Here is a 27,800-nt window from a genome sequence, read left to right on the forward strand (position 1 = left end):
CCATGATGTGCTCCGGGGGCAGCCATTCCCATAGACTACAGTGCAAACAGGGCTCTGGGCTTTTGTGCAGTAGGATTTTCCTAGGACCAAATCCTATGAAAGCCTAACTTCTGTTCACAAACAAAGCTTGATTCTTGGTCCATTTTGTCCTTACAATGTGCCAATTTCTTCAGCAAAAAAAAAAATAACCCCAAAAAACCCAAAACCCAAAACAATGAACAAATCAAGCATTTTGAAGCCCTGCCCAAATTTCAGGAATGATGAGCTAATGTTTCCAGATATGCACCATGTAAAATTCCTAAGTGGGTAGTGGATCATGCATTTATGGGGAAAGCAGATTTGTAGTTAAAATGTATTGTTGATCATTTATTTTTCTTCTTTCCCATTTAATTAGGTGTAATAATTCCTAGTACCCATTACATCCAAAGAGTCCTAGGAAAAATATAAAAGAAAATGGTGCTTTACTTTCAAATAAATTCCAAAGTTATCTCTCTGCCTCAGGCTCTCAAAAGACAGCGACTGAGGAACTCCGGGATCAGCAGGAGCTATGACCCTGTGGATGGAAACAGGTTGTCTTCCGGATGAACACTTTTTAAACGAAAAATGGTATTCCCATCATCAGCAGGTAACTCCTCAATAAACTAGCTCCTCCCAACCCCTCATACTTAAAGGAAATTCTATGTAAAACATCTTAGTTTAATTCACCCTTGACTTCCGTTTATGCTTTGTTGAGACCTACGCATCTGCATGGGTCCCAACCACCAACATCACCTTGGATTTCCGTGCTCGTGTTGGTTGATGTTAAACTGGCGTCAGTCGTACGTGATTAAAGAAATAACATTGAACTCTTCATCCGATAGTCCTCCCAATTACCCACAAACTTAATTCACCTGCTGGCTCCTAAAAATACATCATTAAATTTGGGGCACCTCACTGTTCTTGTAGAAAATCTGATGAAGAGTTCAATGTTGTTACTTTAATCTTATAGAACTTTGGTCGGGTCTTAAACCTGCTACAGTGACTTCACACGGGTAAGCCAACACAAGTTTATTTTCAAATAAGGCAGATGGCAATCTGTACGTATATGCTTACATAGGTAAGGGTCAAACTGAGCACACACTGGACAGGCCACTGACTCAGGGAAGGGGTTCTTAGGAAAGAGGGTTACTCTTCCTTCAAAGCCAAAGCTTCTGCCTCCTTACTGGGAGACACTCTCCTTGGAATTCCATAGCGCCTGCCATGTTGCTATACCTATGTGCTCCTTGATAGATTTATTGATTAAAATAATGAGTAATGGGGGGCGCCTGGGTGGCTCAGTGGATTAAAGCTTCTGTCTTCAGTTCAGGTCATGATCTCAGGGTCCTGGGGTTGAGCCCCGCATTGGGCTCTCTGCTTGGCGGGGGGCCTGCTTCCTCCTCTCTCTCTGCCCACCTCTCTGTCTACTTGTGATCTCTGTCTGTCAAATAAATAAATAAAATCTTTAAAAAAAAAAAAGTCTATTGATGCCCCATGCTTTGGTAGGCTACAAGTGCTCTTATGCTATGGTCTGAATATTTGTGTCCTTTCAAATTCACATGTGAAATACTAAGCCCTAGTGTGACTGTATTCAGAGGTGGGCCCTTGGGAGACCAGGTCATGAGCATGGAGCCCTTGTGAATGGGTTCAGTGCCTTTCTAAAAGATGCTCCAGAGAGATCTCTGGCTCCTTCTGCCATGTGAGGATACAATGGGAAGTCTGCAACCCAGAAGAGGACCCTCTCTTGACCATGCTGGCGACCAGGTCTCGGACTTCCACCTTCTGGAACGATGAGAAATACATTTCTGTTGTTTAAAAGCTGCCCACTCTATGACAGTTTGTTATAGCCGCCCCAGCAGACGAATATAACTTATGTGTTTTGAGGAGAAGTGGATGTTTCTCCAGACTATTTACTAAAAACTGAATTCAAACATGTTCTGAAGGATTGAGAGATCCTGAGATGTTTATCTAATTCCCAGCACTACATTCTTTCCCTTGTTTTTCAAAGCATTTCTTACTCAAATCTGTTCTCAGAGGTGACCAAAGATCTCGTTACTTTCACCTAACTTCATGCTTGTTTCACTGTATTAAATACTCCTTCATCTCTCACCTTGAGCATCATTGCAAAGAATCTCCTATCTGTAAAATCTTGCCATCTGCCCCAACTTAGAAGCCTTCTTTCATGATATCTATGCTCCTTTCTCCTCGGCATTTATCTCAATTGGATGATATCATTGGCATCATTATCACATCCGTTTCTCCCCCACTGGACTGAAAACTCCCCCAAACTAGGGACAGCGTCTAATTCTACAGATTAGCGTGTACAGGGTCTCAGCCCCACACCTAGGCACTTAGTAAGTGCTCAGTAAATCTCAATCTACGGGGTTTTTTTGAATGGTTGTAAAAATTAAAATCTTGCTCCATGAGGAGGGGCTGGGTTTAAAAGGTCGAAGTAAAAAAGTGGGGGAGGAGGTCCAAATATTTACTCAGGAAATAAATAGTATCTCTCAAACCAAAGGTGTAGGTTCTCTTCTCTTCTCCTTCACACAGAAGTCTTACTAAGGGTGTTGATAGATGTGAAGGTTTATTTTGTTCTTTTCTGAGAGCCTGGCACTTCGTTAGAAGAATAACTGAACCATGTAATTAGCCTACACAAACTGTTGCCATGAATATTGCTTTAAGTTGAAGTAATTTTACAAAACAGACTTGGAAATGGCGTTTCCATGCATGCAGAATTTTGTGTTCATAAAACCCACGCAGGAGGGGTGACAGTGGCAAACAGGAGCCACAAGTTATTTTGGAAGATGTTGACTGGCAGAGGAAAGGATGTCTCTTTCATGGGAGGGTATTCATGGAACATTCTTGGGCACAATAGCACATGCGCACAAATCAGGGAGCCATACCCAACTCTTCTGGGAGGTGGGTGAATTTATGCAACGAAGCTGGGTCATCCCAGAAGGATCTTACCTTTGTGAGCTTGGAAATGAAATCCATCAGCGGTGAAGTCTCCAAAGGCTTGGCCTAGTCCTTGATGATACTGAAAAGACTGTTCACAAAACCAAAGCTTTTCTAAGGGCCAGGGAGAAAGAAAACGAGAGTAGTCACCCTTCCAAGGGTAAGGAATCAAAAATTGATGAGCTTTGGGTATCGCTCTTAGAGATGTTTTCCATTTCGAACTTATCTCCTGGCAAAACTCAAAGACTTCTTTTTCTCCACTCTCCAATATATATTTTCTTATCAGTGTATCTTACATATAAATTATTGTTGGTATCTCTCTTCCTTTTTAGAAGAAATATATTATTTATTTATAACATATGTGAGAAGAGGACATTTATTTGAAAATAAGTATTTATGAAGATGATGGAGATTTTTTTAAAAAAAGATTTTATTTATTTGACACAGAGAGAGATCACAAGTAGGCAGAGAGGCAGGCAGAGAGAGAAGGGGAAGCAGGCTCCCTGCTGAGCAGAGAGCCCAGTGTGGGGCTGGATCTTAGGACCCTGAGATCATGACCTGAGCCGAAGGCAGAGGCTTAACCCACTGAGCCGCCCGGGCACCCTGATGATGGAGATCTTAAGAATGTGTTTAACTTTTTTTTTTTTTTTTTGTATTCTGCATTACTTATTGAGGAAATTCATATATTCCACATTGCTTCTTGAGCCCTCCCAGGCCCACCAGGCACTGTTTTAGGTCTTCTGAATACAGCACTGAACTGGGTAGGTTCCTGAATAGATTGTAGAAGATGTTCCAGAGCTTGTATCGTAGAAAAAATATGGAACGCTTCACAGATTTGTGTGTTATCTTCGTGCCGGGGCCATGCTAGTCTTTTCTGCATGGTTCTAATTTTAGTATGTGTGCCGCTGAAGCAAACACTGTGTTTGCTTCTTAAATGGCCCCAGAAAGATGGAAAATGTTACTGAAGGCCCTGTAATATCGACAATCTATCGGAAAGATGCCAATGGACATTTAGATTTCCTGCTTATTAATCCGAACTCCTGATCATGATATTATATGGGGATGGAATATAGAACAGAAGCCACAGGAATAGAATAAGTGTACATTTTTATGATCCTCTGGTGAATTTGAAAACATGGCTACTGGATTCTACCCACTGTGACTCATCTGACTCAACTCCCCTAGGTTTGCAAAAAGTCTCCATACAGCCACATCCAGGAGGTATTCATGAGTTTGTAGATATTTTAATATATTCATGAAGATCTTTAAAAAAAATGCAATTACTTTCTATTTTCTAATTTTGAAACTTGCCCTTTGCAAGAACATTAAACATCAACCTCCTGAATATAACTTTACAAGACAATGTAGAAATCAGTATTTTCAAGGTTTAAAAATTTTCCTAAATACAAATGATGACATTTAAGCCCCATAGGACAAATGGGAAATGAGCTGTTCTGTACAAAGTCGCTGTTGCTTGTGTGAGCCCTCACAGATGCTTGTTGGACATAATCTGTTCAAATGGGCTTTCTCAGCTTCCCAGGGCCAAAGAAATCTCAAGGGTTCTCTTCTTGCCAATGGCACTAACTTGAGACCAAAACAACATTCATGAGTTCTCATTTACTTCCTCCTCTGCACAAGACCCAAATATCTTGTATGCTCAAGAAATTAAAAATAGACAACTAATGAGCTAGTATCTGATAACTGGGAAGATGTTTAGATTTGGATAGAGGCATTAAATATTGGTGAAACATTAAAGGAATCTTTATGTTTTTATTACTTGATCTGATTCCTTTATACAACAGGAAAAACTGCAGCAAGTCAAGAAGGAACTATAATTCTCACAGATAACTTGCCCTCATTCTATAAACTAGAGATCAATTTTTTGAAACAGGCCTGCTTTGTAGAAATACGATGAACATTCAAAGGGACCAATTATTTCAAGGAGTTTAGGTGTAAAAAAGCTGGACTTTAGACCACCAATCTTCTCTAGTTTCCGTTTCCATATGTTAATGCAGTGAATGTTTCTAGAACTTGCATCAGAACTACCTAGAGACCTTGTTAAGTGAAAGATTAGAGCCAATCCCCTAAATTTCTGACTCATAGGTCTCTGATAGGGTCTGAGAATGTTCTTTTTTCTCTTTTTTTCTTTCTTTCCTTTTTTTTTTTTTTTTTTAAGTAGGCTCATGCCCAGCATGGAGCCCACTGCAGGGCTTGAACTCATGACCCAAGATAAAGACCTGAGCTGAGATCAAGAGTTGAATGCTTTACTGAAGGAGCCACCAAGATGCCCTGAGAATATGCATTTCTAGTAAGTTCCCAAGTGATCCTGATGCTGCTGGTCTAAGGACCCCACTCTGAGAACCACTGACTTAGAGCTTCCCCAAATCCCGTGTACAGACATCCCTCATTTTCTTGCACTTCACAGATACCCAGTTTTTACAAATTGAAGGTTTGTGGCAACCCCATGTCGAGCAAGCCTTTTGGTACCATTTTCCAAGGGTGTTGACTCCCTCCATGTCTCTGTGTCACATTTTCACAATTCTCATATTTTAGATTTTTTCATTATTATTTATTTGTTATGGTGATCGATGATCAACGATCTTTGATGTTACTATTGTAACTGTTGTAGGGCTCTGCAAACAGTGCCCATAGAAGATGCTGAACTTAACTGATGGATGTTGGGTGTGTCTTCTGACTGCTCCACTAACCAGCCATTGCCCATCTCTCTCTCTCCCTCTCCTCAGGCCTCCCTATTCCTTGAGACAATATTGAAATTAGGCCAATTAATACTCTTACAATGGCCTTTAAGTGTTCAAGTGAAAGGAAGAGTCAACCGATGTGACAAACTTCATTGTTGTCTTATCTGAAGAAATTGCCACAGTCACCTCAACCTTCAGCACCCAGCAGCCCGGTCAGTCAGCGGCCATCCACACTGAGGCAAGGCCCACTGCCAGCAAGTGGGTTCTGACATACTGAAAGCTCAGAGGGTGGTTAGCATTTTTCAGCAATAAAGTATTTTGAAATTAAGATATGACCATTGTTTTTTAGATGTACTTCTATTGTACACTTGATGGACATATATTATAGTGTCAAGATTATTTTATATGTACTGGGAAACCAAAAAATTCATTTGACCTGCTTTATTGCGATACTCACTTTGTGGTGGAGGTCAGGAACTGAGTCCACAATCTCTCTGAGGTTTGCCTGGGGCACTGGTTGTCTGGAAATCTGGCAATATCCAAATATTTAAACAACATCATTGTAAGAATTGGAAGTCATGGCTGGGGCACCTGGGTGGCTCAGTGGGTTAAGCCTCTGCCTTCGGCTCAAGTCATGATCTCAGGGTCCTAAGATTGAGCCCACATCGGTTTCTCTGCTCAGTAGGGAGCCTGCTCCCCCCGCCCCAACCTGCCTCTCTGCCTACTTGTGATCTCTGTCTGTCAAATAAATAAATAAAATCTTAAAAAAAAAAGAATTGGAAGTCATGGCTACAGATAAGTAGGGAAAATTTAGAAGAAATACTGTTTTTGTTATAAGATTTTTTGCTCTGTAGAAAATCTTTCCATTTTAAAAGATACCCAGTCCTCTGGTTTATTTATTTTACTGCTTGACTTACAAAATATAACCAACTTTGGGAAACTTGCATTGATTGTATGAAGACTGATATATAATACTGTACATACACAGTGACACTTGAAAATCAATAAACTTGAATTGGCTTTTCTAAAAAAACAAAACAAAACAGAAAATGCTAGCTTAAAAAGCTTGTACAGCTTACAGTGGGATTTGAAAATTCTTATGCTGTTTAATCGGGCAGGGGAGGTAGTACAGGCCAGGGGGTTAGTGTTCCGTTGTGAACATCTATTGGATACCACCCAACTTCAGTCTTCCCCTTCCATAATATCTTCTGCTTTTCCCCTCGATATCTACTCTTCCCCATGCCTTGCATGTGCTGTGAGCCAAGGTGTCCTTACTTGTAGAGATGGGTCTTGATTGCCTTAAACCAATTAGCACTTTCCTTCCTTATTAGAGTAGTTGGTGCAGGGGAGGGCATGTGACTGAAGCCAGTGCAATGAATATGAACATCATGACATTGGCTATGAGTGCTGAGAAGTGATCTTCTCTCTCTCTCTGGCCTCAAGGACATCAGCCATCCTGTGACTACAACAGAAGCCCACCATAGGATTGGGGCTGATGCCATGGAAGGCAGGGGTAAAATATGGAAAAAAAATGTTGTCCTCAGTGTTGAGTCCTTTGATGGAGCCAACCATGAAGTTCCTCCCACCTGTGGACTCCACAGCCACATTGCCCACTAAAATCCTGCATCACTTAAACTCATTTTCTGCATCCTAATACATATCGTCTCTAATTCTCAATTTCCTGAGTCTTTGTGGTTTTAATTTTGCTGGTAAAGTACCGAACATTGTGACCGATACAATCAATATTACTTACAGAAGATATTAATTGACATGTGCATAGCACCTGATAGATTTCAAAGAAAACGGATCTGATTATTGCAGTGATGAGATGGTATGAGAGAGCTGGAGATGGTGTTGTCATCTCTGTTTTATAGCTTAGCGCAGGAATTGTTAAATGACAGCTTGTGGGATCAACCAGGCCTGCTACCCAAATAATGTTTTATTGTAATTTGCCAATGTACCACATTATTTCTCTCTCTCTTTTTATCACAAATTATCTATAGCTTCTTTGGTGCTACAGCAGAAGAGCTGAGTAGTTACAATAAGGAGGACCACATGGCCTGCAAAGCCTAAAATATTTACAGTCTGGACCTTTATGGAAATGTCTGCCAAACCCTGGTTTAGGAAATGGAGGACTAGACTTTCCCAAGGCCAAAGTCAGAGGCAGATTCAGACCTTGAACCCAAGTCTCCCAATCCAGCATTTTTCCTGTGTGAGAGAGTAGCCAGAGTTCGAATGCCTTATGGGCAGAGGCAGCCTTGAGCGATGTGCCTCTTCCTCCCTGTGATCTTGGAAGGCGGCTGCTCCCTTCCCATTCTTTGCCCCATGGTTCTTGGGTAAGGAATTCTCTGCTCGGAACTGCACTACCTCAGGGGCACTTCCCCGGGCATTTCCCTGGCAGACATCACGAATATGCTGTGTAAGCCAACCCCACTATATGACGTGGGAATGGTTGTCCCAGACATCTGTGAGGGCGGCCCGATGGCTGATAAGAATTAGCATTTGTGAGGCACCTGGGTGGTTAAGCATCAGCCTTTGGCTCAGGTTGTGATCCCAGGGTCCTAGGATCCAGCTCCGTGGGGAGCCTGCTTCTCTGTCTCCCTCTGCGTGCCCCTCTCCTTGCTTGTACTCTCTCTTTGTCCAATAAATAAAATATCAAAAAAAAAAAAAAAAGAAAAGAAAAGAAAGGAAGCAAGCAAGCAAGCAAAACAACAACAACAACAACAACAAAAAGCCTTTTCTTGGCATTGTTCATGAGGGAATGAGAGCTCCAAAAAAGGGAGCTGACCAAAAGTGGGACTGATGTTTTGAGGATGTGTGTGAGCTCCTTGACCCTAGTAGTGTGTGAACACAGGTGAGGATAAGGCAGAAGAGGATTCAGACATCAAATGGGGAGCTGGACTAGTTTACTTAGAAGATCTTACCCAAACCTGAGAGGTCATGTTTTTAAAAGCGAACAAAGAGACAACTCAGCAACAGATAAACAAAAAAAGCAAGTGTAATTTTCTTAAAATCCCCTGAAAGAAGGGACCCTCTCTTCAACTTCCTTTTTTCCTTTCTTTCTTTTTTTTTTTTTTTTTAGCACGGTGGGAGAAAACAAGTGTCCAGAGAATCAAATTAATATTTTCCATCTGCTACAAACTGAAGGCCAGCATTACCATCTTAAGAACTAATAAATGGTCCAAGAAATAAGTGCATTCACTTGTGAAGAGTTCCCACATAGCCTCTTGCTGCTTTTTCAAGTCTAATTGGTCGGTGGGAAGTTTCTGATGTGTTTCCATGACTTCATTCCAGGTTTTATCCTGTACTTGGGAGAAAAGAGAGAACAAAACTTTCCACCTCAGTGAGCTGACTTGACGCACAGCAAGAACAGGCAGTTTCCAAAACCACGGTTCCCGTTACAGGCCCTTGGCATCCCTCTTGCTAGTGGCCCCTCAAACTACTTAAAGCGTAGAACTTACATATAAGTTAGAAATAAGTTTCTTCTCTCTGTGTGACTCTGAGATGCCATTTCCTCCCGATGCAAACCAATGCGCTGCACAGCATACATATATTGTTTTTGGTTTAAGAGGAGAAGAAATTCAAATCGATGTTGTTTTGAGTTATACTTCAGAATTTCTTGAGACTTTTTCAGTTTATTGCAAAAAATAAAATAAAATAGCAAAAAATTTTTAAAAATTTAAAGAACCCTTAAAACCCTCAAAGAATCCCAAACCCAGAACTGGGCAGTCTGATCCAGGTTCCACTGGCAATGCTTGTTGAAATTAACTATTGAAGAATCGTGAAATAAGAGTTTTAACATTTAAAGAGACCTTTAGAAGTTGCCTTATTGAAGAAGACCCAGACAGGTGACTCATGGTAACAGCTTTTGACATTTGTCCTGGGCTTTCTGGTCTGCAAATGGTCTTCTAGCCATTATCTTTGTTAAGATAAAATTGCTTCCCTGGGTTTCAGACTGTGTTCTGCCCAGCCAAGGGGCTGTCTCCTGTGCTCTGCTGGTGCTATAAACAAGGCAATAATCTGACAACTTAAAATAATGACTACCACAAGAACCAGAAAACGCCTCATCATGGCAGCCAACAAGTTCAGAGCTACCCAGAGGCGGGGGGTTCACAGGCTCCGAAGTCTGTAATTTTCACAGAGGACAGGCAGCTTTCCAGATAGGAGAGGTGCTTGTGTTTGTTTTTGCTTTGCTTAAATATCGTTAGAAACGGGACTTTCAAGCATGAATTCTTTAAGGACACAAACTTAGTAGCCTCAGTGTCTCCCATTCATTCTCTAATATACATGAGAACAGACTGCACATTTTGTCTGTGAGCTACTAACAGGTGAAAAGCCATTTCTGAACCAGGATCTGACCCACAGGACCACAGAATGTCAGACCCGGAGGACAGAAGCCAGTGAGGATGTCTAGTCCAAATGTCTTGTTTTACTTGTGAAGAGACTAACATCCAAGGCTCAGGACAGTCATAGAATAAGCATAAACTTCAGTCTAGTGCCGCCTTGTGGGTGATGGACCTTCCTTCCCAGTCCTAACTCCAAATACTGGATCACAGCCCCTTAGCACCAGAAGTGCTTCAGACATTAGTTCAACTCTTCATTTAGCAGATGACTAAATAAAGCCCAGACTGTTAAAGGTACGGCCCAACATGATAATTCTCTGCTAGAGAATACCAGAATAAGGAAGAATAAGGAAACTAGAGTTTCCTTAGAATGGAATCACCCACTTATTTTTTTCAAATTATTTATTTATTTTTATTTATTTTTTAAAATTAACATATAATGTATTATTTGCCCCAGGGGTACAGGTCTGTGAATCGTCAGGCTTACACACTTCACAGCACTCGCCATAGCACATACCTTCGCCAATGTCCATAACCCACCCACCCTCTCCATACCTCCCTCTCCCCGGCAACCCTCAGTTTGTTTTGTGAGATTAAGAGTCTCTTATGGACAAAACAAACTGGGGGGTGCCGGGGGTAAGGGGGTAGGGAGAGGGTGGTGGGGTTATGTGTCTGTTGGCCATCTGGATGTCTTCTTTTCAGAAATGTCTGTTCATGTTCTCTGCTCATTTCTTGATTGGATTATTTGTTCTTTTGGTGTTTAGTTTGATATGTTCTTTATAGATTTTGGATACTAGCCCTTTATCTGATATGTCATTTACAAATATCTTCTCCCATTCTGTCAGTTGTCTTTTGGTTTTGTTGACTATTTCCTTTGCTGTGCAAAAGCTTTTGATCTTGACAAAGTCCCAATAGATCATTTTTGCTCTTGCTTCCCTTGTCTTTGGCAATGTCTCTGGGAAGAAGTTGCTGTGGCTGAGGTCGAAGAGGTTGCTGGCTGTGTTCTCCTCAAAGATTTTGATGGATTCCTTTCTCACATTGAGGTCTTTCATCCATTTGGAGTCTATTTTTGTGTGTGGTATAAGGAAATGGTCCAGTTTCATTTTTCTGCATGTGGCTGTACAATTTTCCCAACACCATTTGTTGAAGAGACTGTCTTTTTTCCATTGGACGTTCTTTCCTGCTTTGTCAAAGATTAGTTGACCATAGAGTTGACGGCCTATTTCTGGGCTCTCTATTCTGTTTCATTGATCTATATGTCTGTTTTTCTGCAAGCACCATACTGTCTTGATGATGACAGCTTTGTAATAGAGCTTGAAGTCTGGAATTGTGATGCCACCAACTTTGGCTCTCTTTTTCAACATTCCTCTGGCTATTCAAGGTCTTTTCTGGTTCCATATAAATTTTAGGATTATTTGTTCCATTTCTTTGAAAAAAAATTGATGGTATTTTGATAGGGATTGCATTAAACGTGTAGATTGCTTTAGGTAGCGTAGACATTTTCACAATATTTGTTCTTCCAATCCATGAGCATGGAACATTTTTCCATTTCTTTGTATCTTCCTCATTCTTTCATGAGTACTCTATAGTTTTCTGCATACCGATTCTTTGCCTCTTTGGTTAGGTTTATTCCTAGGTATCTTATGGCTTTGGGTGCAATTATAAATGGGATCAACTCCTTAATTTCTCTTTCTTCTCTCTTGTTGGTGTATAGAAATGCAACTGATTTCTGTGCATTGATTTTATATCCTGGCACTTTACTGAATTCCTGTACAAGTTCTAGCAGATTTGGAGTGGAGTCTTTTGGGTTTTCCACGTAAAGTATCATATTATCTGCAAAGAGTGATAGTTTGACTTCTTCTTTGCCAATTTAGATGCCTTTAATTTCTTTTTGTTGTCCTATTGCTGAGGCTAGGACTTCTAGTACTATGTTGAATAGCAGTGATGATAATTGACATCCCTGTCATGTTCCTGACCTTAGCAGAAAAGCTCTCAGTCTTTCTCCATTGAGAATGATATTCACTGTATGTTTTTCATAGATGGCTTTGATGATGGCTTTGACGATATTGAGGTATGTACCCTCTATCCCTACACTTTGAAGAGTTTTGATCAAGAAAGGATGCTGTACTTTGTCAAATGTTTTTTCAGCATCTATTGAGAGTATCATATGGTTCTTGTTCTTTCTTTTATTAATGTGTTGTATCACATTGATTGATTTGTGGATGTTGAACCAGCCTTGCAACCCTGGAATAAATCCCACTTTGTTGTGGTGAATAATCCTTTTAATGTACTGTTGGTTCCTATTGGCTAGTATTTTGGTGAGAATTTTTGTATCTGTGTTCATCAAGGATATTGGTCTGTAATTCTCTTTTTTAATGGGGTCTTTGTCTGATTTTGGGATCAAGGTAATGCTGGCCTCGTAAGATGAATTTGGCAGCTTTCCTTCCCTTTCTATGTTTTGGAACAGTTTCAGGAGAATAGGTATTAATTCTTTAAATGTTTGGTAGAATTCCCCCGGGAAACTGTCTGGTCCTGGGCTCTTTTTTGTTGGGAGATTTTTGATGACTGCTTCAATCTCCTTACTGTTTATGGGTCTGTTCAGATTTTGTATTTCTTCCTGGTTCAGTTTTGGTAGTTTTATAGGTCTCTAGGAATGCATCCATTTCTTCCAGATTGTCAAATTTGCTGGTGTGTAGTTACTCCTAATGTGTTCTTTTAACTGTTTGCATTTCTTTGGTGTTGGTTGTGATCTCTCCTCTTTCATTCATGATTTTATTTTGGTCCTTTCTCTTTTTTTTTTTGATAAGTCTGGTCAGGGGTTTATTAATCTTATTAATTTTTTCAAAGAACCAGCTCCTAGTTTTGTTGATTAGTTCTACTGTCTTTTTGGTTTCTATTTCATTGATTTCTGCTCTGATCTTTATTATTTCTCTTCTCCTGCTGGGTTTAGGCTTTCTTTGATGTTCTTTCTCCAGATCCTTTAGGTATAGGCTTAGGTTATGTACTTGAGACCTTTCCTGTTTCTTGAGAAAGGCTTGTATCACTATATACTTTCCTATCAGGACTGCCTTTGCTGTGTCCCACAGATTTTGAACAGTTGTGTTTTCATTATCATTTGTTTCCATGAATTTTTTCAATTCTTCTTTAGTTTCCTGGTTGACCCATTCATTCTTTAGTAGGATGCTCTTTAGCCTCCATGTATTTGAGTTCTTTCCAACTTTCCTCTTGGGATTGAGTTCTAGTTTCAGAGCATTGTGGTCTGAAAATATGCAGGGAATGATCCCAATCTTTTGGTACCGGTTGAGACCTGATTTGTGACCCAGGATGGGATCTATGCTGGAGAATGTTCCATGTGCACTAGAGAAGAATGTGTATTCTGTTGCTTTGGGATGGAATGTTCTGAATGTATCTGTGAGGTCCATCTGGTCCAGTGTGTCATTTAAGGCCTTTATTTCCCTGTTGATCTTTTGCTTGGATGATCTGTCCATTTCAGTGAGGGGGTGTGTTGAAGTCGTCTACTATTATTGTATTATTGTTGATGTGTTTCTTTGATTTTGTTATTAATTGGCTTATATTGTTGGCTGCTCCATGTTTGGGGCATAGATATTTAAACTTGTTATATCTTCTTGTTGGATAGACCCTTTGAGTATGATATAGTGTCCTTCCTCATCTCTTATTATAGTCTTTGGCTTAAAATCTAATTTATCTGATATAAGGATTGCCACCCCAGCTTTCTTTTGATGTCCATTAGCATAGTAAATTATTTTCCACCCCCTCACTTTAAATCTGGAGGTGTCTTTGGCTCTAAAATGAGTTTCTTGCAGATAGAATATTGATGGGTTTTGGTTTTTTATCCATTCTAATCACCTGTGTCTTTTGATTGGGGCATTTAGCCCATTTACATTCAGGGTAACTATTGAGAGATATGAATTTAGTGCCATTGTATTGCCCGTAAGGTGACTGTTACTGTGTATTGTCTCTGTTCCTTCCTGGTTTACTACTTTTAGGCTCTCTCTTTGGTTAGAGGACCCCTTTCAATATTTCCTGTAGGGCTGGCTTGGTGTTAACAAATTCTTTGAGTTTTTGTTTGTCCTGGAAGCTTTTTATCTCTCCTTCTATTTTCAATGATAGCCTAGCTGGATATAGTATTCTTGGCTGCATGTTTTTCTCCTTTAGTGCTCTGAATATATCATGCCAGTTCTTTCTGGCCTGCCAGGTCTCTTTGGATAAGTCTGCTGCCAGTCTAATATTTTTACCATTGTATGTTACAGACTTCTTGTCCCGAGCTGCTTTCAGGATTTTCTCTTTGTCACTAAGACTTGTAAGTTTTACTATTAGATGATGGGTGTGGACCTATTTTTATTGATTTGGGGGGGTTTCTCTGTGCCTTCTGGATTTTGATGTTTGTTCCCTTTGCCATATTAGGGAAATTCTATACTATAATTCGCTCCAATATACTTTCTGCCCCCCTCTCTCTTTCTTCTTCTGGAATCCCAATTAATCTGATAGTATTTTGTCTTATGGTATCACTTATCTCTCAAATTCTCCCCTCGTGGTCCAGTAGTTGTTTGTCTCTCTTTTGCTCAGCTTCTTTATTCTCCATCATTTGGCCTTCTATATCACTAATTCTCTCTTCTGCCTCATTTATCCTAGCAGTAAGAGCCTTCATTTTTTATTGCACCTCGTTAGTAGTTTGTTTAGTTCTTTTATTTCTCCAGAAAGGGGTTTTATTTCTCCAGACAGGGTTTCTCTAATATCTTCCATGACTTTTTCAAGCCCAGCTAGCACCTTGAGAATTGTCATTCTGAACTTTAGATCTGACATATTACCAATGTCCATATTGATTAGGTCCCTAGCCTTAGGTACTGCCTCTTGTTCTTTTTTTTTTTTTTTTTTTGTGGTGAGTTTTTCCACCTTGTTCTTTTATTCAGATAAAAATATATGAATGAGGGCGCCTGGGTGGCTCAGTTGGTTGAGCGACTGCCTTTGGCTCAGGTCATGATCCCTGACTTCCAGGATCAAGTCCCACATTGGGCTCCCAGCTCCTTGGGGAGTCTGCTTCTCCCTCTGACCTTCTCCTCTCTCATGCTCTCTCACACTCATTCTCTCTCAAATAAATAAATAAAATCTTTAAAAAAAAAAGAATATATGGACGAGAGAATAAAATACTAAAAGGGTGGCAAAGACCCCAGAAAAATGTGTGTTAACCAAATCAGAAGAGACCCCAAATCATGGGGAGGAAAACAGGGGTAAAGAGAAATTTAAAAAAAAATTAAAAAAAAATTAGACTGGTGAATAGAACAGAGCCACCCACTTGATTTTTGGGTTTATTTTGGTTTCTTAAAAGAAACTACCTCACTATCTCCCAAAATTTTTAAGAAAGAAAAAATTATATATATACAAAAATAAGGGTAAACATGATGAAGGGTTGGAATAAAACTGTAAAGATGAAAATTAAAAAAAAAATTCTAAAAAAGGATTGATAAGATAAGTTGATTGGAAAAAGAAAGAAAAAGAAAGTGGAGAGTATTTGCTCAGGCTGGAGACTAGCCCTGTGCTTGATTTAGGCTATATTTTGATCTATTAGAAGAAATTGTATCCAAAAATTTTTGGAAGAAAAAACCCTATATGTTACAATGATACAATGAAGGATAAAATATGACTATAATAATGAAGATTTAAAAAGATTTTTTAAGAAAGGTATTGTTAAGATAAACTAGTTAAAAAACATTAAAAGAGGAAAGAGGAAAGGTTTAAAAAATCAGAATAAGAAAAAATAAAATTAAAAAATTTAATTAACTTTGCAAGACTAAAGAATCATGGGGAGAAAGCCATGAATTCCATGCTTTGCTTTCCACTTCTCTGGAGTTCCGCTGTTCTCCTGGATCAGTGAGCTTGATTTTGGCTGGATGTTCTTGCTGATCTTCTGGGGGAGGAGCCTGTTGTAGTGATTATCAAATGTCTTCCCCCAGAGGTGGAATTGATCTGCCCTTGCAAGGGGCTGGGCTAAGTAACCTGCTCAGGTTCGCTCTCGGGAGCTTTTGTTCTCTGAACACTTTCCGTAGAGCTCTGGAGGATGGGAATGAAAATGATGGCCTCCCAATCTCTGGCCCAGAGGAGCCAAGAGCTCAGGACCCCACTCCTCAGTGTGCCCTCGTGGAAAAGCACCCAGTCACTCCTGTCTCCCTGGTCTCTGGCCGTGCTCCAAGCTCACTCAACCTATGACTGAGTGTTTCTGTCTCTGGTGCACAGCCCCATTTGGAGTCTCCAAACCCAGCAGATTCCTGCCTCCAGAGAAGGAAGGTGAGTCTCCCCAGATCTGTCACTTGTGGGGTCCCTGCTCAAAGAGCAGTGGTCTGACTGTGCCATGGATCACAGTTTAAGGTAACCCTGAGCTGAGAGCTCAGTCCTTGGCTCCGTCTCTGTAGCCAGCTTCCCTGCTCTGATACTTTTGAACTCTGCTACACTCAGATGCCCCTGATAGTTCAGTGACCCCACGGGACCTGAGACTATGCTGTCCCCACGAGGTCTCCACCCTGCTTAGCCTCTGAAGTGATGTCCCTCAGTGGAGCAGACTTTTAAAAGTTTGGATTTTGTGCTCTGTTGCTCCACCACTTGCTGGGAGCTGGCCCCTGTCCCCACGGTCTATCTTCCCGTTGCTTCGCATTCATTCTCTGCATGACCTACCTTTCAGAAAGTGGTCGATTTTCTGTTTCTAGAATTGCTGCTCTTTTTCTCTTCAATCTCCTCTTGGGTTTGTAGGTGTTCAGAATGGTTTGATAACTATCTAGCTGAACTCCTGAGGCCTGGTATCATCTCAGTCTGCTACTCCTCTGCCATCTTGACTCCTCCCTCCACCCACTTATTTTTGTGATAGTTTTTATTTCTCAATAATATTAGTTAAAAAAATCTGATTACAAAGTTTATTGCCAAAAATTTGAGAAACAAAGACAAACACACAAGATTGAAGTTACCCATAATCTCTATGCCTAAATAACTGCTGAAAACCTTTTTTCTGATCATATTTGTAAGTAATTTTAATGGTGTCATATTTACACATCCTTTTGTAACTTGGTTTTTAAACTTCATACATTTGGCCATTGTACATTTTCTTTTGACTTATTCCGTATTCTGTTGCAAAATCATGAATTGCCCACTTAAGTCCATTTTGCCAGCTAAACCAGGAGGAACCTCTCATAACAATGTGGAAGGTTTTCTAAAGTCAACGTTGCTGCATTCAATATAAGTGTTTATCAGAGATAATTTTTTAACATGTTCTATAGTGTCAGGCATGATGCTTGGTGCTTGATTGTGGATCTAAGCAATTTGGTGGAAGTTACACGGTTTGATGGGTTGTGAGCAAGAGAAGGCATGGATTATCTGGTCCTGTGGTTAGATGGCTCCTCTCGGTGTATCTGAAAGGAGACCTGTAATAGTTCTAGAATGTGCTCAAGGCTGGTTTTTCTGGTAGGGTTAGGCACTGGAGAAAGAAATCTGTTAGAGGCTCATTAACTTCCACAGTAGCAAAGGAATCTTACAGCCAGCTGGAGAACTCCTACAGCAATTGGGACATATGCCTTTTGTTGATGTCTGAAACCATAGCGACTGCATGTTGTGGAAATTTAAAAACTCAGCAGCCAGTTGGAAAATAAAGAAACCAGGACAATAGAAACAGTGTTGGGACTGTGGGAAAGTGGGCGCCAGCCCTCTATCTTGAGGGGCACTCACTGTTACTTTCCATGGGTCTGACCAGCCTCCTGACCAGAGTGCTGGGCTGACACACCAGCGAGAAGGGAGGGGACCTCCTAGAGGCCACATTAACTCTTTAGAGTAAGACACCCATTGTTGGGGGCCTTGTTGTTTCTGCTATGACTGCATGGGCTAGGAGAGGCCATGAGAAGCATTTGAAGTGTATTTGAAAGGAGATATAGGACAAAGAAGAGGAATAAGCCAAAGTTAGTTCTGGGGTCTCATACTTGATGACTAAGAGGAAGATGGGATGCATTTGCAGTGGCCACTGGGGTCACAGAACTGGAGCAAAATGGACAGAGGTGGGTGGATACATTTTGGAATGGTTGACAAAGACGGTATTGAACTGGTGAGAACAGGAAGATTTTTGAGAGCTCTGATGAGAGAAAGGAGAGAAGACTGTCTAGGTCTGGCTGTGGAGCCCCGCATTTGAAGAAGCAAGGCAACATCAGGATGGAAACAGACTCAGAGCCAGACATTCTGGGACCACTAGGGGTCAGTTCCCACCTCACCACTGAAGAGCGATGTGACCTCAAGCAAGCTATTCAAGTTCTCCGAACCTCGGCTTACCTGTTTGCAAATGGGGACAGTAAAGTAGGGCGTTTATTAGATTCCTGTGGATTATCATTTCTAGAGATACGAATTCCTTGATAAATAAGGCTCAAACGATAAAGAAGCAAGTAGATAGGCTGATTTTAAAGGGAGGAAATAATGTATCCTTTTGAAAACGAGGCTTCGAGGAATGATTTGCCTTCATTACAGAGAACATTTGCTGAAGTGTTTTTTCATTCCACTAATTATTCTCTTTGTGGATTTCCACTGCTGCCTACCTACCTCCAACACCGTGCAAGCCGTTGAGCATATTTTTTCCCTAATTTACATGTCATTCCCACTTTCTCAATTGCAAGTTGGTGACGGGCATCTTGGTGCATTAGTTATCTAGCCCAGTGCTTGGCCCATACGGTTACCCAGCATGTGTGGAACATGTTGCTTCTTTAGGGGGAAGAATAGAACTATTAAATCTAAAAATTGGTCATCTTAGAGGAGTACACATGTAGGAGGATCCCTTCCTTATGTAGGTTTCTCCCTTCTCTTTCCCAGGCAGCTCTTAGAGCTTTCCTGCTCTGGAGGAGAGCTGGGGAGAGATGCCCCTTCTCCTGGAACTTGGAGTCACCAAGTAACCACCCTTGACTCGTAACCAGCCCTGCCTCCATTTATATGAGGAAGGAGCCCTGGAAAGGCAGCCTCAGATCTGCCAGGAGAACAGTCAAATTGTGTCCCTAAATAGGGGCAAAACTGATGAGCAACAGCCCTGGTAACAGATTTTTACTGGTAGTTAGGCTGTGTCTCTACAAACTGAATGCTGGTGTACTCTCAAATTTCATATATTAAAGTCCTAACCCCCAAATGTGACAGTCTTTGGACTGGGTCCTCTGGGAGGTAATTTGGTTCAGATGAGGTCATGGCTGTAGGGCCCCTATGATGGGCCCTGGGCCCTTATGGTAAGAGGAAGAGACACCTGCTCTCTGTCAGCCAGGTGAGGGTGCAGTGAGAAGGTGGCCACCTCCAAGCCAGGAAGAAAGCCCTCCCCCTAACCCAGCAACGCTGGCACCCTGACCTTGGACTTCCCAGCCCCCAGAACTGTGAGAGAGGAGTATTTGTTGTTTGGGCTACCCAGTCTGTGGTAGTTTGTTGTAGCAGTCCAAGCTGATGAAGACACTCACACAAATTTTTTATGCTTGAAAGAATCATGTGAAAGTCACTCATACATTCAGTTATGAGAACAGATGGTTTTCCAAATTCCAATGAAAATCATGCTACCAATAATATGGCCAGTTACTGATTGAGGGTTTGCCACATGGCCTGTTCTGGGGTAAAGCTCCCCAAACATTATTGGATTCACTCATCATGACCCCCTTCTGAGGCTGGCTTTATTCCCACAACCCCTTTTACAGAGAAGGACCTGAAGCTGAGGGAGGGTGACTCATTTGGTCAAGGTCACAGAGCAGTAATTGGAGCAGTATCGCCTGGAACCCCGGAGGACTTCTGACTTAACCCCAGGACTTAAAAAAAAAAAATATCAGTGTGTCTGTGTCCACAGATGACAAAGTGATTGGAGGCCATGTGGACAGATTTTTTAAAAAAGATTTTATTTAGGGGCACCTGAGTGGCTCAGTGGGTTAAAGCCTCTGTCTTCAGCTCAGGTGATGATCTCAGGGTCCTGGGATCGAGCCCTGCATCGGGCTGTCTGCTCAGCAGGGAGCCTGCTTCCCTCCCCCCACCACTCTCTGTCTGCCTCTCTGCCTACCTGTGATCTCTGTCAAATAAATAAATGAAATCTTTAAAAAATATATTTTATTTATTTATTTATTTTGAGATAGAGAAAGAGAGCACAAACGTGGGGGCGGGGGGAGTGGGCAGCAGAGGCAGAGGGAGAAGCAGGTTCCCTGCTGAGTGGAGAGCCCAACATGGGGCTCAATCCCAGGACCTGGGATCATGACCTGAGCAGAGGGCAGCAACTTCATTTACTGAGCCACCCAGGTGCCCCCAGATATTTTTAATGGAATGAGACACGGCCACTACCCATATGGCCCTATTGCTCTACACACGGCAGGTGTGTAGACACTGTGATGAAGGGGTCTGAAGGAGAGGCTGGATGGTGGCCAACCCTTGTCCTAGGTAATGAAGAATCAGGGATCACTGATTTTGATTTGTAACTTTTCAATAATTGATGGAACCAAGAATGAATTTTAAAAACCTACTAGGACTCATCCAGCTGGCTTTCCCAGAAATAGACGCATAAACTGTGGAATTTGCTTCTGTAACATCTCATTAATTTTTCAGCGTTCGCAACGTGTGTGGCGCTGATCGCAACCTGGGGCTTACGCTTGTGCAAGTCGGCTTCAACATGCGAGCTGTTTCCAAAGTGGTATCAAGTGATAAATTGGGAGTTGGAAAGCATCACAATATTAGGACTGCTGTTTTTTTCCACAGAGCTCATTAGCCACTGGCAATTAGCATCTTTCGCTGCACAAAATGGCATCATTTGGCATGTTCTGCAGCCAGTACCGTGGATGTGACTATATCATTTAAACTCCACGTGCCATCTGCTATCACGCAAAGATAAAGTAGGATGAAGGAGCTCTTCAGCCGTCCCTTAGTTTCTTAGCTACAGAGAGGCTTAATTACAACAAAAATGACAATGTGCAACACGGCACCACTCCTCTCTTGGAGAAAGGCCATCTTGGCTTTCTGGATTCTGCTGAGTGAAATTAAAGAAAATATATTAGTACTTCAAGGAACTGGTGACCTATCAGTTCAGTGCTTTACAAAGCCTGCTTTTTCAAATGAGCCCAACAGAATTTCCCCTGCTTTAATTCTCCCCTTGAGAGTCACAGAATGAATATTTATATTTATGCAGATGAGCAAATCAAGCAATGTCGCCACTGTAAAGTTGGCATCCTATTGCTATCTTGAGGTGATACTGTTCTAATTTTTAACTAGAGTATTTTTTAGCTTTCTCTCCCCTATCAATTAAAGAGAGAGAAAATGTAATAAAGATGTTCGGTAATTTCCTTTAAGACAGAATGTCATGTTTACGCTGTGCTTCCATAAATGATGCAGCATATGCACATTCAGTGGCCTGACCAAACGTGATACTCAGAGATTGCGTTGACCTGATAATCCCCAGGCGTGATCAGGAAGACGCCCGAAATAGGGGGCCATCAATACATGTTACCCATCTTTATTCCGGGGCTTTTTGTCGCTGTTGGCCATCACCCAAAATAGTCCTTAGGAGTTTCTTCAAGTTGCAAAGAAAGTCGTCATCCAAGAACACATAACACATTTTTGTGATTATCAGAAAGTAGAGTTTAGATTCTGGTCTCTTGATTTTCTTATGTCATCTGCATCAACGTGTCATGGTCCTCAGAAAAACCTGGCAACTGTCTCTTAGGTTTGGGAGAAAGGAGAAAGGTTCTCCTGGCTTCATATATGAAATGGTTGTCTTCTGGGTCGATCTCCTTTCTGTTAAATTCATCGGGAGACTCTGCATAACATTTCCATCCAACGAAAGCAATTACCCAAGCAGCATTTTACTACAAAGGATGTGCTTGAGGGACCTTCTTTCCTGGAACCCTGAAAGCAGCCTGTCTAGCTGATTATCTCACTCATTCTGACCACCTTATTGATTTCTTTAAAGGGGAGATTAGGTGGAATGTCCCTCGGGGACAAACAACTTCACTACTCTCAGCCCTCAGAGGCCTGGTGGTAAATTTTTATGTCCAATTTGAACTACGGTAATTGGGGTCTCTGGTCTTAGCAATTTCTCTCTGCTTTTCTAACTTTGGGGATAATTTGGGGGCCTCGGGAAAGATTCATGAGTATTCAGAAGGAGATTTCAAGTCTTTATAGAATCCACAATCTTATTATCTGTATTAAATATTAAGTCTTGCCGAATCAGAATCTCTATTTCAACAATGTCTTTAGGTGACACATTTGCACATCAAAGCTTGAGAAGCACCGCATTCCCCCTGATTTGGGGACTTTGGGACTCTATTCTAAACTCCTCGAGAAGGGGGTAGAGACGGGTATGGTGGAGGATGTTGCGTATCTTTTACTATGTGGTATTTACTATGAGGCTAAGCACGCGACAAAGAATAATTAATATGATTTCAAAGCACTGTGCGTGGTGCAAACTTTCCTGGGCTCCTTCCGGACATAAATGCAGGCAGAGCCAGGCCCCGCTCAGGTCTGCGGTCCTATGGGAAAGGGCATCTCTCACCTGCTCTTCCGAGCAGGGCTGGATGGGAGATAGAAATAGGACTTTGTGCCTTAGCACGGGGGTTCTCAAACTTCCGTTGTCATCAGAATCACTTGGAGGGCTTGTTAAAAACAACAGATTGCTCTTTGAGGGGTTCCACCCCCAAAGTTTTTAATTTAAAAGGTTTGGGCAGGGCCTTAGCATCTGCATTGCTGACAAGTTCCCAGGTTACTACGGAAGCTCCCAGGCTGGGACCGCCAACTTCTAGAGACACAACTCTAGGTGTGAACCTATTTAGAGCCTTTGCTCTAAACACTTACCAACCAACTTCGATTAAGGGGGATGCTGTCTTTAGAACTAGCCCTCATTTCTAGGGGTCTGTCCTTGAGCAGATCACCTAACCCCTTCGGCTTGGTTCGTGTGGGTTGCTACGTCCTGTGAGACAGTGGGTGTTCGTTGGGTTGTTGCATCATATGAGGTGGTAGAAGTGAAAGGGATCCCCAAAGACTGAGGAGGGAACAAATGTTAGTTGTGGTTGATTCACTCGTGGCTTCCGGGTCCATACACAGAAGCTGGGGCTGCACTCGTTACAGACGGAGGCTGATGCAAGCCGGAGGTTGGGGGGTGGGGGTTGACTAGCAGTCAAAAGCCTAGACTCCGTGTGTCTGACTCGAACCAGATGAAACCAGGGCTAGGTCACTTCTTTCTGAGTCCCACTTTCCCTCTTTGTGGATAAAGAATGAGCTTGGTGGTTTTCCAGACAGGCTGCCTGGAGTCCGTGGCTTCTGGGGACACCTTGAAGGTAAGCCTGTGGGAATGCACCCAGATTGGATTTCCAAACAAGGTGGCTTTTGTGAAAAACGGCTCCACTAAAAACAGAACCAGCTTAAAAACTACTAGGAAGGGGCCACCAGGGCGGCCCAGTGGGTTAAGCATTGGAATCTTGATTTCGACTTGGGTCATGATCTCAGGGGGGCATCCCGTGGAGTCTGGCCTCCCACGCAGCAGGGAGTCTGCTTCTCTCCTCTCTCTCCCTCTGCCCCTCCCTCTGCTCCCTCGATCTCAAATCAATCCATAAATCTTTTTAAAACGTCGTTAAAAAACACTACCAGAAAGACGATCTTTATTTAGCATTCAAAGTTCCCCCTCAGAATCACGGAGAATGTATCCAGAACAGCACAGCTATTTTTTTTTCTCTCACCATTGAGGTGAATGAAGATGGGGAAGATTTTGCCCTCAGGCTTCCTCTCTCTCATCTGCTCTAACAGTGGTCTGTTGTCACCCGGACCTCTGACTCCACGTGCCACCACTCTGGAGGGAAGACGGTGGTGCCATGCTGAAGGGCCACAGGAGTGGGGTGTGGGTGGCCTTCCAGCCAAGCTGCGAAGCTGCCCCCGCCAACGCAGAGAGAGCCTTCTGCCCCACGACGGTGCCCGTCTCTGGTGGACCTGTTCTAGGTCCTAGCTCCGGGGTAAATTATTTGACAAGAGGAGTTTTTGAGATAAGGCCCATACCTTGCCCATCTCTGGAAGTTAGTGCCCAGTTCCAAGACTGGTATTCAGCCGGGTCTAGTAGTTCACGGCAGGTGCCTGTCCTAACTGGTGAGACGTCAGTTCTAAGCAGTTAGGGTACGTGTCTTACTAGTTTTGAAATATTTTGAAAACCTCCTCCACTAGTCGTTACGATGGCTCTCCCACAGCAGGCACACGATGAAAGGAGGCTGAGCGAAGGGGACCCGAGTTCAGTAGCAGAAGTGGGTGGCACAGGGAATGGGCAGCTCCTTCAGACACCAGGAGACCCCAGGGGACAGCTCAAGTAGTCCAGGGAAGGCGAGTGCCATGGAACTCCTCCTGGCTCCTAGAACCTGTGCTCCGGAGATGGACAGAGAGGGCTTCTAGTTGGCATGCAGAGAGGGTCATCACTGAGACCTCCTCTGGGCATCTGGAAGTGTCTGCCAGCCACGCCAGGCTCCAGGCACAGGAGGGTTAAGTAATTTAAAAGGGAAAATACTTAGATAACATTCGGCTGATATTTATTGGCCCACGTGTGTTCCCTTGAATTTTAAAACCTGTTTTGATTTGCCCTTTCTCTTCTCTTCTCTCTCTTACTTGCCCTGGAAAACTTCCGTGTAATGTTGCAGACACGGCTAGCTGCTGACCCAAGGTGTGCGCGCTCCATTTTTCTTGCCGTGAAGACCCTGCTTTGCTTGGGCAGCACGTGCGGAATTAAGGCCAGGACTTGCTCTGCCTAGGGCTTGCAGGGGCCCCATGACTCACAGAGAGCAATGAGATTGAAACCGGGGTTGTGGGCTGTGGCTTCTGGAAACACTTTTCCAAAGGGGTCAGAGTTGGCTAGCTTCTTCCTTTTTGATCTTTGCCCCTGCTGTTGTCTGGAATGTGGCTTGATATCTGAAAGTCTACAGGGGTCTTGCAAAAATGACAGCAGAACAGGAAAACGGAAGGAGCTCAGCAGGTTGCTGACATCTGCTCTGGCCAGGGCTCTGGTTATATCACAAGAGAAATACCCTTTATGGGGTGCCTGGGTGGCTCAGTCAGTTAAGCAATTGACTCCTGATTTGGGCTCAGGTCGTGATTTCAGGGTCATGAGCTCAAACCCCATATTGGGCTCTGTGCTGAGCATAGAGCCTGCTTAATATTCTTTCTATCTCCCTTTCCCTCTGCCCCTCTCTGCCAGCAAACCCCCCCCCCCCACCCCGCCTTGTTCTCTTTCTCTCAAATTAAAAAAAAAAATACTCTTTATTCATTTAGGTCATTCTAGTTGAACGCTGTTACCTGCAGGCAAATGCTATCCTGACAAAGATCTCCCCATCCTGGACTTCCTTCTCCGAGAACAAGGTCATCTTTTGGCATTCTAACATCCTGTTATTTCTTTACCTCCTATTTATGACGAGGTTTCATAATAAGATTATTAGATCTTATTACAATTTCTTTTTTTTTTTTAAGATTTTATTGATTTATTTGACAGAGAGAGAGCACAAGCAGGGAGAGTGGAAAAGGGAGAAGCAGTCTCTCCACCGAGCAGGGAGCCCAACACAGGACTCAGTCCCAGGACCCTGGGATCATGACCTGAGCCAAAGGCAGTTGCTTAACCAACTGAGCCACCCAGGCATCCCAAAGTTATAATTTCTTATAACTCTCCCCACCTCGCTATTTGCCAACCCAGTGTTTGTGGTGGTTGTGAGGATAGAGATGAATGAATTGGGTAGGAGTTGGAAAAGTTATAGTAATTTGAATGGGAAATATATTCCAGTTTCATTGGGTATAAAATATTGAGACTGGCACTTAATAAATGAACAGTATGCAAATCCAGTCAGGATTTTTACAGTGCTATTAAAAAACCATTAGATAGTATAAAATACTGGGAGCCTTACAAAGGGACCCCTGAAAAGAAATATTAGCAACTTCCCCATCAAATTTATCCTTCTCTTGATAAAGATCCTACAAGTATATAATGACAGAATTGGTATTTAAGGGGATAGATGAGCCTGAATTGTGTGGAGATTGGAAAAATTACAACAGGAGTGAGGAATATAACCTAGTTGGACTTTGGGGAAAAGGTTTACCTTTGAGATTGAACTCTAGATGTTTCACAGTCTGGTAAGTATTAGGCGTTTGGTAGTTTCCTGAGATTCTGTAACTATCTTCATCTTCCCTGGAGAGCTCAGAGAGGGTACATCTCTTGGTGGACTAGAAGGACTAGTGTTCTGAGATAAGCCACATCTAGGCTGGGTTATCTCCCATGCTTCTATAGTTTTAAGAATGTGGAGTCAAATTGTCTGGATTTTAATCTTAGCTGTGATTGAGCAAATTAATAACCTCTCTGGGCCTGACTGCTGCTGTTTGGGAAATACTGACAATAATGATATTTACCTATTGTGTGAAGCAACTGAAATTAACCAATATAAAGCACTTAGATCAGTGTCTGGAACTTAGTAAGCTGTCAGTACAGGCTATTGTGTTGATTATTGACTATGCTGTGATACAATGTTCTACTTCTGTATCTGTTTATTCTACTAGATTGCCAGGTCCTCCAGGGGAGGAAACATGTCTTATTTCTTGATGTGGTGGGTGCTCAGTTAGTATTTAAACCATCATTTTTGATGCACACGAATGAAAGAAATACTCCTCTGAAACTGTCCTCCTTATGGGAACTATCTTACTTTACAAGGTGTCTTAACCTGCAGATTTGTGTCTTATCTCCACACCCCCCCAACGCTTACCCTAAGCTCCTAGCTCCTGTTCCTCACCCCTCTGTTTAGTAATAACATAACTCAATAAACATTTGTTGAGTAGATGAAACCGTAAACCAACCCTCTCCCACCCAGAGTCATCATTGTCAATTTCTGCCACGAACTCCAGCAGAACGTGTACTCCAGTGAGAGCAAGCTGCTCGCTGTTCTCTAAATGTGCCCCGTATTTCATGGCTCCACTCGTCGGCTCGGGTAGTTCCCATCTGCCTGCCTATCTCCACTTTGCCTGGCAAAACCTCCTTCCTCTCTAAATTCCAGCTTGGACACTCTTCCTCCAGAAATACGCTCTGATCCGTTCAGGAAGAGCCATCTCTCTCTCTCCCTCCCTCTTCCACCCCTACCCTGTCTTCTTACTCTACAATGATTTCACTGAAGTTTGATACTTTGTCTTCTGTATTATAGAATCTAAGCACCTCACCCAGTGCTTGACATAGAGCAGGTATTCGAATAAGCTTCTTAAAGGAATAGGCAAGTTTGTCTATAGAATGATATACAGACAGTTCTCAAATAAATGTGCTTTTCCATTATGTCATAAATAAATGATCATATGCATTTACAATAGCAAAGTGCAGTATCCATCCCTCCTCTCTCATTACTCTATCCATTTCCCCTTATCCAGGATGGCTTTTGACATAAGGCATCCATTTGGGAGCACTTAGGCCAGGTTTTGGAGTTCAAATTGCACACATGGAGCAGAGGGAAGACAACTGGCTGGCGCAGGGTTTGAGCCTTGACCTAGGCTTTGTTGCCTTGGTGTTCAAAACCCAGTGATGTTCATTCTGGAACGGTGGGCATGCCCTTGGGAGGGCATCACAGAATCTCTGTGGACATGATATTTTTATGTTCATGAGAAGAAGGTATGGGTTAATAAAAATATCCAGGATTACAGTTGTAATGATATGAAGACCTAGGAGAACAATGAGAAAGAACATCTGCATGTAGTAACATGAAGAGACATGCACTGGTAGAGCTAACCTGCCCCTGAATCCCCCATGCCTGCCAGTGGA

General features: G+C 42.3%; 1 protein-coding gene across 1 annotated transcript in view; it reads right to left on the reverse strand.

Moving 5' to 3' along the window:
- PLEKHG7 (pleckstrin homology and RhoGEF domain containing G7) overlaps positions 1-27,800 on the reverse strand; it is a gene marked incomplete at both ends in the record, with an annotated part of 62,865 nt that overhangs the window by 17,697 nt on the left and 17,368 nt on the right. The window contains 9 exon segments of the mRNA XM_080810206.1: positions 466-588; positions 2,983-3,036; positions 3,040-3,084; positions 4,138-4,233; positions 8,828-8,976; positions 9,784-9,862; positions 20,983-21,020; positions 24,259-24,321; positions 24,324-24,387. Coding sequence (XP_080666332.1) covers positions 466-588; positions 2,983-3,036; positions 3,040-3,084; positions 4,138-4,233; positions 8,828-8,976; positions 9,784-9,862; positions 20,983-21,020; positions 24,259-24,321; positions 24,324-24,387 — 711 coding nt within the window.

Source organism: Martes martes (assembly GCF_963455335.1).
Source record: "Martes martes genome assembly, chromosome: 8".
NCBI classification, from domain to species: domain Eukaryota; kingdom Metazoa; phylum Chordata; class Mammalia; order Carnivora; family Mustelidae; genus Martes; species Martes martes.